The 15172-nt window shown below is 43.6% G+C and overlaps 1 protein-coding gene across 1 annotated transcript; it reads left to right on the top strand.

Moving 5' to 3' along the window:
* Window positions 1-169: 169 nt before the first annotated feature.
* PTTG1 (PTTG1 regulator of sister chromatid separation, securin) lies at window positions 170-4197 on the top strand. The gene is made up of 6 exons (XM_063349131.1): window positions 170-312; window positions 1125-1227; window positions 1509-1687; window positions 2591-2684; window positions 3542-3691; window positions 4058-4197. Exons 2-6 carry the CDS (start codon window positions 1146-1148, stop codon window positions 4135-4137), a joined length of 585 nt encoding a protein of 194 aa, XP_063205201.1. The 5' UTR covers window positions 170-312; window positions 1125-1145; the 3' UTR covers window positions 4138-4197.
* The last annotated feature ends 10975 nt before the right edge of the window (window positions 4198-15172 follow it).

The raw sequence follows: 15172 nt of genomic DNA, 5'->3' as shown, positions 1-15172 counted from the left end.
TAGCAACGCGGAGGCGGGGCCTGCCCCCCCCAGAGCGCAGGGGGTGGAGCCGCGGGGGGGCCGGGGAGGCGGGGCGGAAGCGGCGCTGCTGAGCCAATCGGCTGCTGAGCGTCGGTCGAAGCAGCCAATGGGCGATGCGGAGCCGGTTTAAAAGCTGCCGGCGGTTGGGGTGGGGGTACTGTGGCCTTGCTCTCTGAGGTGGGGTGTCCGTGGCTCTGCTCGTCCTTTGCGCGGCTTGGAGCTGCCCTCACACTTGTTTTTGTGGGTGCTGTTTTCCTGCCTCAGCGCTCGGAGCTGCTGGTAGCTCCTGAGGTGAGCCCTGGCCCAGGTACGCGCGGATGGGTGGGGAGGGCGGCTGCTGAGAGCTAGGTTGCACGGGGAGAGGGCTCCTGGAGCTGCGGCCAGGGCACCTAAGCAAGGGGAGCAGTGAGACGCGCGGCTGTAAGCCTTGCTTTAACTTTATGCTTAAGCTTTTGACTTCAAGGTATACCAAGCTCTTTCTGCGGGCTTCCTTCCAGTGAGGAGTCCTATGCCCATTAATGGCAGTCATAAGCTCCAGGTGGGAGCTGCCTGGCTGCTCGAGCAGTGCAAGGGAGTGCTCTGATCTGTTGTCTCAGATAGGGCTGAAAAACAGTTGTGGAGTAACCCATTTCAATAGGGTGTCCTCAAATGGTTTCTTTTTCTGGTAAAAAGATGTCTCTGCTAGTAAAATAATTGGTAATGCTCTTAGCTGCTCAACTGTGGCAAGCTGAGCTAAGGACTAGATTGTTAAGCTAGGAGATGTACTCCTCTCTCATACTGAGGAAACAGTTAAACACTACAAAGAAGTGACAAAAGCAAACCAAAGGTATTGATCTTCCTGTGTAGGATTGCTAGTGAGACCTTGCAACTTTCTCAGACTCCTTTGGGGCTATAAGCCCACCACATGCATTAGTAATGCCTTCAAACATAAAAGTCTGTAGCTAAACTACTATGAAATGATGTGAAGTGTGGGTTTGTTCCCCTTCATCTAGGGACCAGCACATGGCAGCTATGTTGTCTTTAATGTAGTTTGCTTAAAAAGTGTGCTCTGGTGGAAGCAATTACAATAATGATTTTGTTTTTTTGCTGTATGGACTATCCAGAGTGGTCTTATCAACCTGAAGATGGCAACACTGATCCTTATCGATAAGGAGAATGGTGAAGTTGGTGCTACTAAGAATCAGCTAAGACTCCCTTCAGGATCTTGTGCGTATATGCTGCCCTAAGCTAGTAGGGGATCAAGTGGTGTGCATAAACCATGTTTTGTTATTCACTGTTTTGAACAGTAATAGTTTTCTTTTTTACATCTACTCATCTAACCAATTCCATTAAGTTCATGAATTATAAAATTTGCTCTGTGCTTACTTCTTTTGCCATAGATGAGGCTCTTGTTCCTGAGCTATAAATGGTGAACAATGTTTTTTATAACAACTGAAACAAGTTGGTATGGTACTAAAGTTTGCTTTTTTCTCCCCCTGGCTCACCAGCAAAAGTCTTCTCTGAAAGAACCCAAGTTAATACTCCACTTCCAAAAAAAACCATCAGTACACCTCCAGCCACATCTCACTCTGTCAGAAAAGCTCTTGGAAATGTGAATAGAACTAAGGGGGTCACAAGCAAGACAGAAAAGATAGGACAGAAAAATCAGCCTTGCACTGCAAACAAAGTGAGTACAACGGACTTCTACAGGGGATGGGGAAATGTGGAGCTTATCTGCTGTTGTGGGTTAACCTTGGCAAGCAGCTACTTGCACTACACAGCTGCTTTCTCACTCCCGCCTCAGTGGGACAGGGGAGAGAAGTGGAAGGGTAAAAGTGAGAAAACTCATGGGTTGAGATTAAGACAACTTAATAATTAAAAATCTCCAAGAGAAACAAACCCCACTTCTTACCACCAGCTGACTGATGCCTTGCCACTCCCTGAGCCATGGCAGCCCTGACAAACTTCCCCACCAGTTTTTATTGCTTAGCGTGATATTGTATGGAATATCCCTTGGATCAGCTGTGCCCCCTCCCAACTTCTTGTGCACCCCCCAGCCACCTCACTGGTGGGGTTGTGAGAAGCAGAAAAGGCCTTGATGCTGTGTAAGCAGTGTTCAGCAATACCCAAAACAACTGTGTGTTATCAACACTGTTTTCATTATGAATCCAAAACATGGCATCATATGAGCTACTAGGAAGAAAAATAACTCCATCCTAGCCCAAACCAGTACCTCTACGTCGGTACAAGGAATACAACAGCTTAGGGGGGCCCTAATGGCAAAGAAGTGGCTCTAGAGAAAATAGTCTGTGTTAATGTCTTGTTCATGTGTTAAGAATCAGGAGTTTAATATTATGAGCCTAAAGGTTCTAGTGCAGTGATTTGTTGCCGCTATATATAGAACTGCACTAAAACTCAACTGGAGCATTTGCCCATCTCCAGCTTATTTGCGTTGAAGGTATTAGAATTTAGGCATAACTGAGGACTGTATGGCTGGCATTCTCTAGACCTATATAGCACAGGAAAGCCACTACAAAGGTGCTATAATGGGGAATTATAGTAGGTCAAATAATGTGACTTTATCTTTAAGATTACTGAAAAGACTGCTGGATTAGAAAGCTGTGATGCAGTGGCTGAAGAAGACTGGCCAGAAATAGAAAATATGTTTCCTTTTGATCCTCAAGGTAATACTACTGGTGTAATTATTAAAATGAATCATCAGGCTTTCATGAGTGTGGACACTGTTGTAAGACTTCGGTCAAGCTGTTGTGGCAAACAAGCTAGCATAAGCATTTCTCCGCAGTCCTTTCTTAAACTGAAGGGTGCTTGCTATGTCTAAAATACCATCTCATTCTTCTGTAAATATTTCTAACTGCTATAGTTGTGCTCCAGATATGTAGTAGTCTGAGACCAATATTATGTTGGCAGGCAACTAGTTCCAAGGAACCATGTTATAGCCTCTTAATTCATTAAATGGCAATTTAGTAGACAAGTATTCAAAGGAAAACTTAAGCAGTACTAAAGAGCAGACTTCTCTTAAGAGTGTATACCAAGATGGTAAGTTGTAACTGAAGAGATTCCTACTGCTGTAGGATATAATAGTTTAAGATGAAACTTCTAAATCTGTTTTTAGCACAGCACACTGCAGGTATTCTATCTCAGTCCTTCAAACTGTGTCCTTAAACCATCCAGTTCATGTGGAAGTGAGTGTGCAAAAACTACTGTACCAAAGGCTACTTCAGTGTTGGTGAAACATATGCTATGCTTGATGAAGTTAACTTAGTATAGTGACTAAAAGAAATTACTAAAACTTTCTGCTTTATGTTAGCAGTTGTTATGCGGTCTAGTCTTTTGGCAAGTGCTAGTGTATGGAATTTTATGAATGGGTAAGGTGTAACTGCAAGTAAATACCCCTTAAGAGGGGACTGTTGGGTTGTGCTGTTTTGGACCTGCCCCCACTTCACTTAATCTATGAGAATTTGCAGCTTCCCAGGCTACTGGTACTGTACACTGTTACTAAACTAGTTTGTGTCTCAAACAGACTTTGAGAGTTTTGATCTTCCTGAAGAGCACAAAATAAGCAATATTGACCTGCGTGGTGTTCCCCTCATGATATTTGAAAGGACATATGACAAATTTGTGAACATGGTTCCTTCACCTGTGAAGATGGAAGAGATTTCATGGGAGTCTAGTAAGTGGAAGTACATACAGTGCTCATCAGTGGTTTGGGAGGGAAGCTAGTTGGCTGCAGTAGTGAACGGCTACTGCTGTCCTAACTACCAGAATAGCACGCTAATATCAAGCAGCTTTTGGTGTATAGTCAAGCTGAATTTAACCAGTCAACCCTACTAGTACAGGTAGTGGTCTCAAAGTGATGTTGCTGAGCAATCTCTTGCAGCGTGTTGCTAACTGATCAGTTGGGTGGAATTGGCTTATGCAATCAAAGAGTATTTTCCTTAGTCATTCAAGAGGCTTATGCTTATCTACTGGGAGCTGGCTTATGTTAGAGAGTATAAATTCTCATGAGAAACTGATTTACTCTATTTCTAACTTTCAGACTTGCTACAGTCAACTGCTGATTTCCTTGCTACCCTGGATGAGATCATTGACATGCCACCTCCGAATTATGACCTTTAATGCATATTCTGAAGCTTCTATTGAGTTCAAATTTCATGTAGTTTATATTTTAATAAAGGGTAATCTAATCTGTATAATACTGACTTGTCTATTTTCAGTAGACCCAAGATGTAGGTAATAAAAGAGTGCTTTGAAAAGGAGACTATCTGACAAGGAATTAAAGCAGAGCCTGGATAAGCTTCTAAGCAAGACTATAACTTACTGTTGTAAACTATATCCAGGACTTAGTATCTGCTGATTAGTCTATGTGGTCATGATAGGTTAAGAGGCCCTTCTGAGCGTGCTGTGTACATAACATATCCTTTATGTCAAACATGAAAGGGTTTTAAACTAATTTACTAGTGTAAATTAGTACTAGAGCTAGTACTCTTCTCACACTTTTCTTTTCTTGAACTTGTTTGATCTTCACAGTGATTGCCTAAGATGGTATAATGGATTCTTATGCAGCTGTAGACTACTCTTAAGCGTCATGGCATTATGTAGCTCTTGCTGCTGTGTACTCTGTGCCCTGTGAGGAAAGGCTGGTGGAACCCTATCCTTCGAATTATAAGCACAGAGGTTCAATAATCTCTTCTCCTGCATTGTAATGGCCTCATCTACAGCTCTTCATCACAGAAGACAAGTAGAGGTGGTCAGCCTTCACATTAAGTTAAACTGCTTTTATAGTTCCTGGGCAGTACTCTGATCCAGTCAGATTACAGCAGCCTGAGTTGCCTTCAGCTTTTAGCTCATCCTTAACATGAATCACAATGTGGTTCCTGTGTTCTGGTCATCTGCTAAGGTAGAAAGCCTTTCTGATCTTTTAATATGTACCTGAGCTCTGAACAGGAGGAATTGCCATCTCAGGGTTACCATGAGTATACTGTGGCACTATGTAACTGCAAGCAATGGCAAGACCAGCTTTTCAGCTTACACTTACAGTAGTGTCTGAAATAACAAGAAATATGCTTTAATGATTGCAAGCTGACTAAAAGATGAAAATGCTCCAGCTAAAGAGTGGGGTTAGTTTGGTCTGGGTCAGTGCTGCATCCCAGTTCTGCTTCTTGGAAGCATACCATGGCTGCAACCCGACTGCACGTGCAGATGGGATTTGAGTGTGTAACCATGTGCTCCTCTGTTGTGTAACCATGCTGCTGTTTCTAGGAAACCTAAAAATGCAGCCAGCAAAGGAGCCCTTGTTTTCCAATAGGTGTCTGGTTTGCAGGTGCTGAAGGGAGTGCATTTGCCCTGCTGTGATGACATGTAATGAAGGCTCCTTTGGTCTTAAGAAGGAAAATGGGCTGAACAGAGAATACCTGTTTTCACTGTTTCCTAGTTTTGGATATTTATTCTTTTTTTACTCATCAGGAGGTAGATGGGCCTTTTGGGAATTGTCCTGTTGTAAGTTCTGACCTTCAATCGATTTGGTGTTTCTGAATTATCAGGCATCTGCTGAAGTGAAACCAGGCATTCATTCTGTTTCTCCCTCAAACTTGTCAGGGTATCAGCTAAAGCGTTAAATTGTAATGAATTATACAATACCTGGTCTTCTCTTTAGTTTCTTGTCTTTGGTTTGAAACCTCAAAGAGTTCAGGGGAATCTCAAACCAAACAGAAGAAAAAAGATATAATTAAGGATGATAAGATATTAATATAAATCATCGTATGAAGATATATCATTCTGTATGGAGATTTCAGGTTTTGGCTGATCCTTAAGTGCATTTTAATAGTTTTTGATACTAAAATAACTTGGCCGTATCAGCTGGATGGAAGTTTGATGGGTATAGTCTACCAGCCACATAAGTTAAGCCATAGCAGTTATAAAAGAAAGTGACAAAATGCATCTTCCTTTGATTTTTTTTTTTTTGTGTCTTCACTAGTTAAAAAGAGCTGGGAGAAAAGAGTCTAAACTCAATTTTACAGAAAAACGCCTGTGAGAAGGCACTGAAACAGGTTACACAGTGCCATCTCGTGGCTGCTTCTTATGCAGCCACACGGGTAAAAATTGCCACTTGTACACAAAATACCAGGTAATGCAGTATGAGATGCTGTAAGGTTATGACACTAAATCAACATAAACGTAGGTTGTAAGTTTTCTTATGTACAAAAATATCTCATCTGGAGAGAGACACTAGTGCTTTGTATGTGTTATGGATGCTTATAATGGTAAAAACAATTATTTTGTGTTGATTTAAGATATTTGCTGTGATCAAGCACCTACATCTATTATTCAAACCTTCAGAAATAAGCTTTTTGTGCCATGTATACACATAGCGTGTGTATACATGCACACGTATCAAAACATTTAAAACATGCTTGTGAGTTGTAGGATTTCATACCAAAATGAATTAATTTCTATAATGTTTGTAAAGGTGATAATTAAATGATTCTGATAGGCCTCTTGGTACGGATAGACTTTAAACTTGAAGCTCAAAAACTTGATACCTGTGGGTGGGGACAGTGGAATGGGTGTGCAGAAAGCACGGCGTGAGTCAGAGACTTGAGGATATTGCTGGTCTGGCTGCATGAGAATGAATGCTGCTGCAGTGGAGAACACACGGCGATAATGCTAGAATAAACTAAATGAGTTTACACTAGTTTCAAAGTCTAGGGAGAAAGAAACGGTGATAGGTTTTGTTCGTGTCCTTTCGTTCACCCACCCGTAATTTTCTTTTTTCTGTAAAAATTATGAAAGGGTGTTTTGGGTGCAGAGGAACACTTTCTGTAGGATTCTTTTTTGTGTGTTTCATCTGATTTTCTACAAATACTGTCTCTTATAGCTGCTGGCAAGCAACATGAGCCAGTCAAAGCTACATCTGAGTAAGAAGCAAGCAAGGTTTTCAAGATTTTATCTGTAAATAGTTGAGATCAAAAGCCATGTTTCACTATGTAGCCCACCTGAGCCAAACCAGGAGTGTTGCTAGGAATCATACGTATGGGAGATAAATCTGTATTCAGCAACACAATGCAAACCCCAGTTTTCTTTATACTACCACTATAGCTAATTAATAGTGTTTAAAGATTGATTAGCTTTTTAAAATGCTGGCCGTGATCCTTTTGGTTTAAAAGATTAAAAATAACTAAATGTTAATGTCCAATTTCAGACACATCCATGAAAAAAACCAGAGTTAAGTCATCTCTACAGCAGATGAATGATGAAGGTCACTTCAATTTTGGTTAGATGTTAATTCTCAGCACCAAATTTTAGGTGACTGGGGATATTTTTGTTTCCTACAGTAGTGTACCTCATCTGGGGCTTTTTATTCTCATTGGGATTTCTGGTTAATGCAGGTCCAAGTTTTTTGCTTTTACAAAGCATGTTTTTGTAAACATTCATCAGAAAGATCCATTTGTTTCAGCTGGCTTTCATTTTCCCCCTTTTCAACTCGGCTGGCTGGGGTTAAAGGGAAACGCATGTTCCTGTGACTTACGCTAGAACAAAGCTGTGATGAGACTCCATCTGTGGATTGAGCTTCCTGCCTGCAGTGACTCGAGATCACAGTCACAAAAGCGTAGTCTCTTATTTAGAAAATGTAGACTCTCTTAGGCTCAGAACTGCAGAACTGGCCCGTGAAGTGCTGGCTTGCTGAGGTGCAGGGGGCCTGGTTGCTGGGAATTCTACACTGTTTCTCACCATTTCAGTTAGATGTCACTGACTTCTACTGGTGACTGAAAAATAAACTTCCTTAATGGTTTAAATGTTGATACAACATACACAGCCTTTCATACTTACAAAATTGTATTTTCTGTTAGGGTATTGTCAGGAATAGATGCAGCTTGAGTTCAAAATGGTGTCTGAGCAATACCCTGCGCAACATAAGTCCTACTTAAAATTGCTTGTAATGTTTTGGTTTACTTGCTTGATCAGTTTACGCTTCCTGCAAAGATCTGAGATATTTGGGATTTTAAATGTGTGGCTGTGATGAAAACGAATGCTTGCTTGGTGGCTTGTTCTCAGTTTGAATGAGCCTTAATAGGCCAGTGTAACTGTGTACCATGACTGGGAAATCTGGATTATAACCAAGTACACAGAGCAGGTACCTTTTTAGTTGGTTGTCACCCTGTGAAGCATCTTCTTTGACAGCGTTCTGGCTGTGAGAATCACTTTAAATCCTTACCTGAATTTCTGTAAGGAGAACTTGGAGATTCATATAAAAATAATATCTTAGCAGGCTGAGTAAAATTACTTCAGTGCGCATCAGATAATTCATCCCATTTGTAATGTTCTGGCAGCGGGTGGCACCATGGTAACAGCATGTATTATGGCTTCTCACTCCTGCAGCCTGACAGCTGTGGCGTGATGATGTTTGCCTTTGGTACATCATGCACAGTGCAGGCATCTGTAATGGGTTTCATTGCTTCATTAGTGTGAAATGGAGGATAAGAGTCAGCACTAAGGAATTCGGTGTGCCTTTACTCTGTGACTACAGGGAATAGGATATCAGCCAAGGGCATTTTTATCTTTCGTTGTTTAAAAAGAACAGAAATTAGAAGCCTGGAGGCAATTGGTCTCTCTAGGGTTAGCAAAGTCGTGAATCTTGTAACTTTTAGTTTCGCTGTAGTTTTATTAGTGTTAGTAAAGTACTGTATAGAAATGCAATAATGTCCCTCTAACTAGCCCCGAAGTGGTACTCCAAGAGACACAGGCACTGATAGGTCAACATGTCTATAATGAGGTTTATATACAGTTTATATACACAATATATATTTAGTAACTGGTTGTTTGTAAAGACTGGACCAGGGGAGAGCTCGGTGTTTATAATGCATATATTTGCTTCGAAAACTGTTCCAAGTCAGTATTTTTCCTGCAGGTCTGAATTCTTTGCTTAAGGGCATCATACCATATCAGGTATGTCCTTTATGTGTTTGATATCACTATCTGAAGTGACCTGAACCCATCCAAATACTAACTTTGGAAAAGTTCAAACCAGGAGCAAGGTGAGACTTGGTTTGTTCTCATTATAACTATCAATGATAATTTACATAGCACTGAAAAAAATCTAAGATCCAGTCTGCAAGGATATCACTAACCAAGATGCTAACCTTGTCTTAAGACTTGTTGAGGACCTTTACGATCAAGGAAGATGGAGATACCATTGTGGTGATGGATGTTCTTCTTCTCGTATCGTTTTTCAGTTACTTAAAGCAGAATTAGGGATGCTACCTTTGAGATGGTATAATGACTTGGTGTAGCTATACACAAAGGGGTTTGAAAGATGGGAAGGAAAGCTTTTTTTGCATGGGACACTGAAGATTCAAAGAATAGCTAGCCATAATGATGCATGGTGATAGATAAAATGTCACCAAGAAGGATATGTCTCCACACACATTACCCTTGTTGTATCTTAAATTCAACTTCTAGCTCCAGTGTGGCCTTACCCACAGCCACAGTGGTAAAGTAAGAGGCTTACAGAAGTAAACCTCTTCCAACATGGCCTTAGCCATGGCTGCAGTCCCTCTAGGGGTGTACCTGCTCTGTTGTGGGCTTATCCATGACCACAGGCTTTGAAGCGCTCTAGCATGCCCTCACGCACAGCTGCAGATGCTTCGAGGTGTACCTTCTCCAACATGGACTTATCCATGTGACACAATCCCCTCAGAGGTATGCTTGCTGTGGCACAGACACAACCATGGCTACAGATGCTTTGAGATGTACCTGCTCTGGTGTGGGCTTATTCACGGCCACAGATGCTTTGGGGTGTCCTGCTCCCCCATGGACTCAACCACGGGTTGCAGTCCCTTTGCTTTGAGTTCACACTGGAGTTCCAGCCTGTCCCAGTACGGCAGCACAGAAACAGCAGCGCTGCCCTGGCCATCTGCCAGGACAGGCACATGGCCATTGCTGTTATCAAAATGTTCCCAGGCACAGCAGGGTACGATGATGGGCAGTACAGCAAGCAGAAACGCAAAACGCAGCCCCTGACAAGCACTAGACTCTAATATACAGCAAGGTAAGCAAGCTCCACGGCAAGCACAGGAGTCTGCTGATTAATAGCTAAACAGCAATAACAGCTGTAAATTCTTTCTAGCACATTCCAATCAAATCTGTCGTTATCTCAAACCCTTCGAGCCCCATATTAGGTGCCGAAAAGGACTGTCATGGTTTAACCCCAACACCACGCAGCTGGTTGCTGAGCTTCCCCCCAGCAGTGGGGCAGCGCGAGGAGCAGAAAAGGCTTTGATGCTGTGTGAGCACTGCTCAGCAATAACACAGACATTCCCGTATTATCAATACTGTCCAAAACATAGCCCCATACTAGCTACTGTGAAGAAAATTAACTCTATCCCAGACAAAACCAGCACAGTAAGCTTCATCAATATTAAAACAGCCAACAGAATGTCCCAGAAAACACTGATTTCTGACCTGACAAAAACCTTTATTACCTTGCCATACTGTTGAGGCATGTTCTGGCAGCAGCGCCCAGTTTAGATAGCACTAATTGTGCTCACAACCATGGTATTTTGGGGTTCAATATTTTCCTTAGTAAGCCAAGTCCTGGAGAAAATACCTGACAAACAGCTGTTTTTTGAGTTATTTAAACATTTAGGAAAGAACATTTTACATCCAGGCATTCGGTTTGGCTTCAGGTATATGCATTTGGTTTCATTTTGACAATTAACCCTGGGTCTCCTTGATAAAAATATCTTTTGGAGCTGAACTGTCAGCCTGCCTCTCTTTGTGGTAAGAGCGTGTTTCCAACTTGAGACAAAGTTCTGCAGAAAAAATTAAAGGCATGATTGGGGCAGCTCTGAAGGTAAATATGACCTCATTTCTTCTGCCCAGCAGTCCAGAGGTAAATCATCAACATAATTAAAAATGACCCTTGGGGTGCGGGTTGTAAATCTGGCCTTTCCCAGCATTGCAGCCTTGGCTTCACGTGGGTTCTGTGGCATCTACTTCAGTGTTTCCTAGAGACCGCATCCTGCATCTTCTGCTCTTCCCTAATCCAGATAAAATTTCTGTCAGCAAAATTTTCACAAAGCACTGAGTAAAAGCAGTCAGGAATTTCAAAAGGGCTGCAGTCAGGAGGGGATAATTGCAGCTTGTGTGGACACATCCAAGCTCCCTTTTGCCTCACTCCAGACCTGTTGAGCCTCATGGCTTACATGCCATGGTCCTCGGGCTGTCCTCCCTCGCTGTCTGGCCTTTTTACCCCTTGGTGACTGGCTGCACCAGCGGCAAGGTTACTCCCGGGTGTTTCTTCTGGGCCTGTGGCCACAGCGTTGTCGGTACCTGTGAAGTGTGTAGTGCTCACGTGGGATTTTCAATTCTCCTGAATTGTGTTCTAGCACTGCTTTGGGAATCCTACCTTTAGTCCTTCATATAATAGTGACACTGGCACATTGCAAAAACCAGACTCCTGTGCAAAGCCTCTGCAGAGCGAGTGTAGCTGTGCAGTACTCGTGGGAGCTGCTATTTTCCTGGAGTCTTTTCCCCCTCTTGCCTGCTGTGGGTTGAAAACAAGTTGAAATTCTGAGGTTTGCAGGTGTGGTGGGAAGGCCTGCAGGGTGAGCTTCATGTGTAGAGGCAGAACTGGACGTCGCCACACCAAGAGCGTGGTGGGGCCGGGACAGGCAGCCCCTCGCCATGCCTGGGAGGTGGTGGGACTGCGAGAACTGGGCCATCTTCACCACAGCCATGAGGTGGGAGCTGCTGGTGCTGGCAGGAGAGGCAGACCTCATCCCTTCCCTATGGGTGGCCTTTTGCCACCACAGTGGCGTGAGGGACAGAGCTGCTTTTCTGAAGGAAGGACCCCTCCTGCCAGACAGCCACCCAAGGGGAAGGCCGGGCCCTTGCTATTGCAGTGATGAGCAGGAGCTCAGCCTGGTGGCAGTCCAGCCTTCACCTGTGAGTATAGAAGCTAATATGAATTTAAATGTGGACACGTTTGTATGTACTTAATGCAAAGATAATTGTTTGTAATTCCTATAACGTCATAAACATATGCACCGACACAGGAGTCACAAGGCAGGGCGTTTGCTGTCTGGCGAGGCGTTGAACTCGCTGCATTGCTGCTCAGACAGGTCCCCGGCGGATGGCAGAGCTGAACCCTGAGGAAAAGCGGAAAAGTCGGGGTGGGAAGAAGAGGCCGATGACACGATTTGGGCTATTTGAGGATAATGTTTTTCACCATGAGAGAGGGCATCATCACTGTGAATGGTTATGCAGGATGGCAGCAGAAGGATCCGAAGACCTCCATAATGGCTTCTGAGGGGCTTCAGCGTGGGTGCTGTGGAAGGATGAGAGAGGTAAGGACGTGGCTGACAGCTCTTGGTGTTAGGAAGGATAAAGGCGGCTAAAGGAGCCAGGGATAGGAAGTGGCAGCCTGTGCCTAGCCCAGGGGTGAGCAGGTGGTGGGAGAGGAGGAGATGGAGCAGGAGGCTCTCAGCAGCCAGGGTTTTCCTGGCTGTCAGCCTGTCAAGCTGAGCCGCTGGAGGGAGCCCCTGCTGCTGGATAGCAGGAAAAGGAAGACAGGAATAAGCTTTTCCTAAATTCGTCCCGTTGTGGGGCTGTATTGCTGAGGCCTCAACCCGGGGAGGGCCACTGCCGTATGGGTCCCGCGTCCATTGCAGCTCCCTGTGCTTTGCCAGCCACGCGGCCACAGCTCTCAGCAGGGCTTCCCGGCCTTCCCCACTGCCATTTCTGTCTAAGGCCGCAGCAGTCTGTGTGTGTGACATGGAGCCAAATAAGAAGAATTCTCCTTGATCCTGGGTTATAGACCCTTGTCTTCCCAGAGGGCAAAGGTTGACCCTTTCTTCAAAAACCAACCAAACATATTTTCTTGTGAACTGTGACAGTGTGATTGCTGTGTAATGGCAGAGAGTGCCTTTTAGTATTTCTCTGTCACTTTTCTCTCTACTGCTGCTGCTCAAATTTCTTCTGACATCCAAGCAAGCTGCTGCTGTTAATCTTCCGTAAATAGCCAGCTGGGATGCTGGATATTACGGGGTTTAAACAAAAATCCCTGGAAATGTTCACATTCCCCGCAGTGTTTTTTTCCAGCTACAGTGTGACTGTGCCTCTCAGAAGACGGAGAGAAAACGAGCTGTGCCTCAGCGTGAGCGAGCAGAGTTCCTGGGGAGGTGAAGTGCAGTCATCCTGTTCTTCCTTCTCTGGTAAACTCCCAGCTATCCACAGAGACACAAAACCAACGTGTGCCTGTCCCTGCAGTGAAGGGACAGTCCCCTGGGACTGTTGCAGGGAAATCCCAACCACAGGGCCCTGCAAGCCCTTACTGCTCTCCAGAGCAAGAGGCAGCTCTCCAGCTTGTGGGGTGAATGCCGTGGCCAGCCTTCCTTCTGAAGCAGCTCGGGCAGGTGTGAGAAGTCCGTGTGGTGAATAGGTCCCTGCTGGTGCCTGAAGAGCAGCACCGAATACTTCTGCAGGGCAGCGATAAAAGGGCTGCTCCACGCGCTGGTGAATCATCTGGCTCGAGAGGGACAGGCTGTGGCATGCGGCGGATCTCAGCAGGCACAAACGCCCTCTGTGCTGGGATGTCCCCATCAGGGGATATCAGCTTTCAGCACAACTGTTTCCTCAACAGGAATATTTTCTTTGGCTGTTGTTACAGTTCAGTTCTGCTGAGTCTCTATGACTCAGTTTTGTAACAAGAGAAAAAAAAACCACAAAACCCAAACCAAAATCAAGCCTGAATCAGTTATTCTTTGGCTTCAGTCTTCTGAAAGCCAGTTAAGCAAAACCATTCCAGCTTCAGGAATCAATAAACTAACATCATGTTTAGCTAACCTATCATCTTGTTCCTTAATCAAATACAAGGTGCTGCCGGAATGTATTAGTTAGAGAGTTTCGCATTTCATTCAGCATGGTAGCAACCTCCTTTTAAAATCTGATTAGCCAGGGTTGGGTTCTCTGTACCTGCTGCTTGAGGAAACTCCAGGTAGGAGAAACAAGTTGTGATTCTCTCTGATGGATTCTGTTTATTTTCAGGGAATGTACCAAGTTCTGTTTGTCAAAACACAACCCAGCAAACAATGAATGACAGTTACTTTGCTCTCAAACTCTTTTCAGCTTGAAAGCTTTGTCCATACAGTTTTCTTCCTAAGGCTGTTTAGGTATTGCCTAGTCCTGGCCCATCACCTTCCTTCCTAAAAAATACACAACACTTGAGAACTGTTTTTAGCAGCTGCATGATCCTGTGCTTGGAGTAGAGCCTGTTATGTGCCTGTTATGTTTCATTTCCTGGATTTTGTGAAGGAACTTAAATTCTTTTTAGATATTTAAAATTGTCGGCTAAGTGTCCCATTCTTATGAAATCAAGACTTCTAATTCCAAAGCTGACTTACAAAATCTTACTCTGTAAAATTTAGGAATGAAACTTCATTTAGTAAAAGCAATGTCCCCTGGTTTCAGAAGTGTGATGACCTATCAAAGCATGTGTGAGAGAAAAAAGACAAAACCAAAATGAAAATGGAAACATTCCTGTGGGAAATAGATTCCAACAGCACAGCACTTTTCTAAGAATAATTATTCCACTGGAAGATGTTCAAAACTGGCAAGCTGCAACCAGGTACTGGATTTTGCTTTTTACCTTCTACCTAGTCTTGCCCCAGTCTTTTTTTTTTCAGATAAGAAGTTCTCAACAGCTTCTTTCAGTGTTAGTAAACCTTCCTCTGAAGCGTTTTGTTCTTCTGTGCCCATCTTCCCACGCCTTACTCTGAGTTTCTTTTGAAACTAGGAAGGATCTGGAAATGCTTTGCATTGCAATGTAATTGCCTCAAGGAAGCTCATATTCTACTTCAGTTGTGTCCTGACCATGCTCTGACTCTAAAGTCTTCTGCTACAGTGGTTTTCTGCTTTATAGAAAATTATTGTCAGAAAAAGCAGAGGGGCAAGGGCCTTTTCTAGTGCTAGAACTCAGCCAGTTCTGCCTGTCCTCCAGATTTTTTTTACTTATATTTTTCAGTTGAAACTAGCATCCTGTTTTTCTGATTAATACAGAGCAAAAAATTATTTGTCCTCCTGATAGCTTCAAAAGTGTGCTTGAAAGAGAAGCCAACATATTAGGAACCTGGTGCACTACCTGTAGAACAGATAA

Source organism: Chroicocephalus ridibundus, chromosome 11 (assembly GCF_963924245.1).
Source record: "Chroicocephalus ridibundus chromosome 11, bChrRid1.1, whole genome shotgun sequence".
In the NCBI taxonomy this organism is placed as follows: domain Eukaryota; kingdom Metazoa; phylum Chordata; class Aves; order Charadriiformes; family Laridae; genus Chroicocephalus; species Chroicocephalus ridibundus.
Note: the sequence above shows the minus strand (reverse complement) of the source record. Positions and strands in the feature narration are given on the sequence as shown.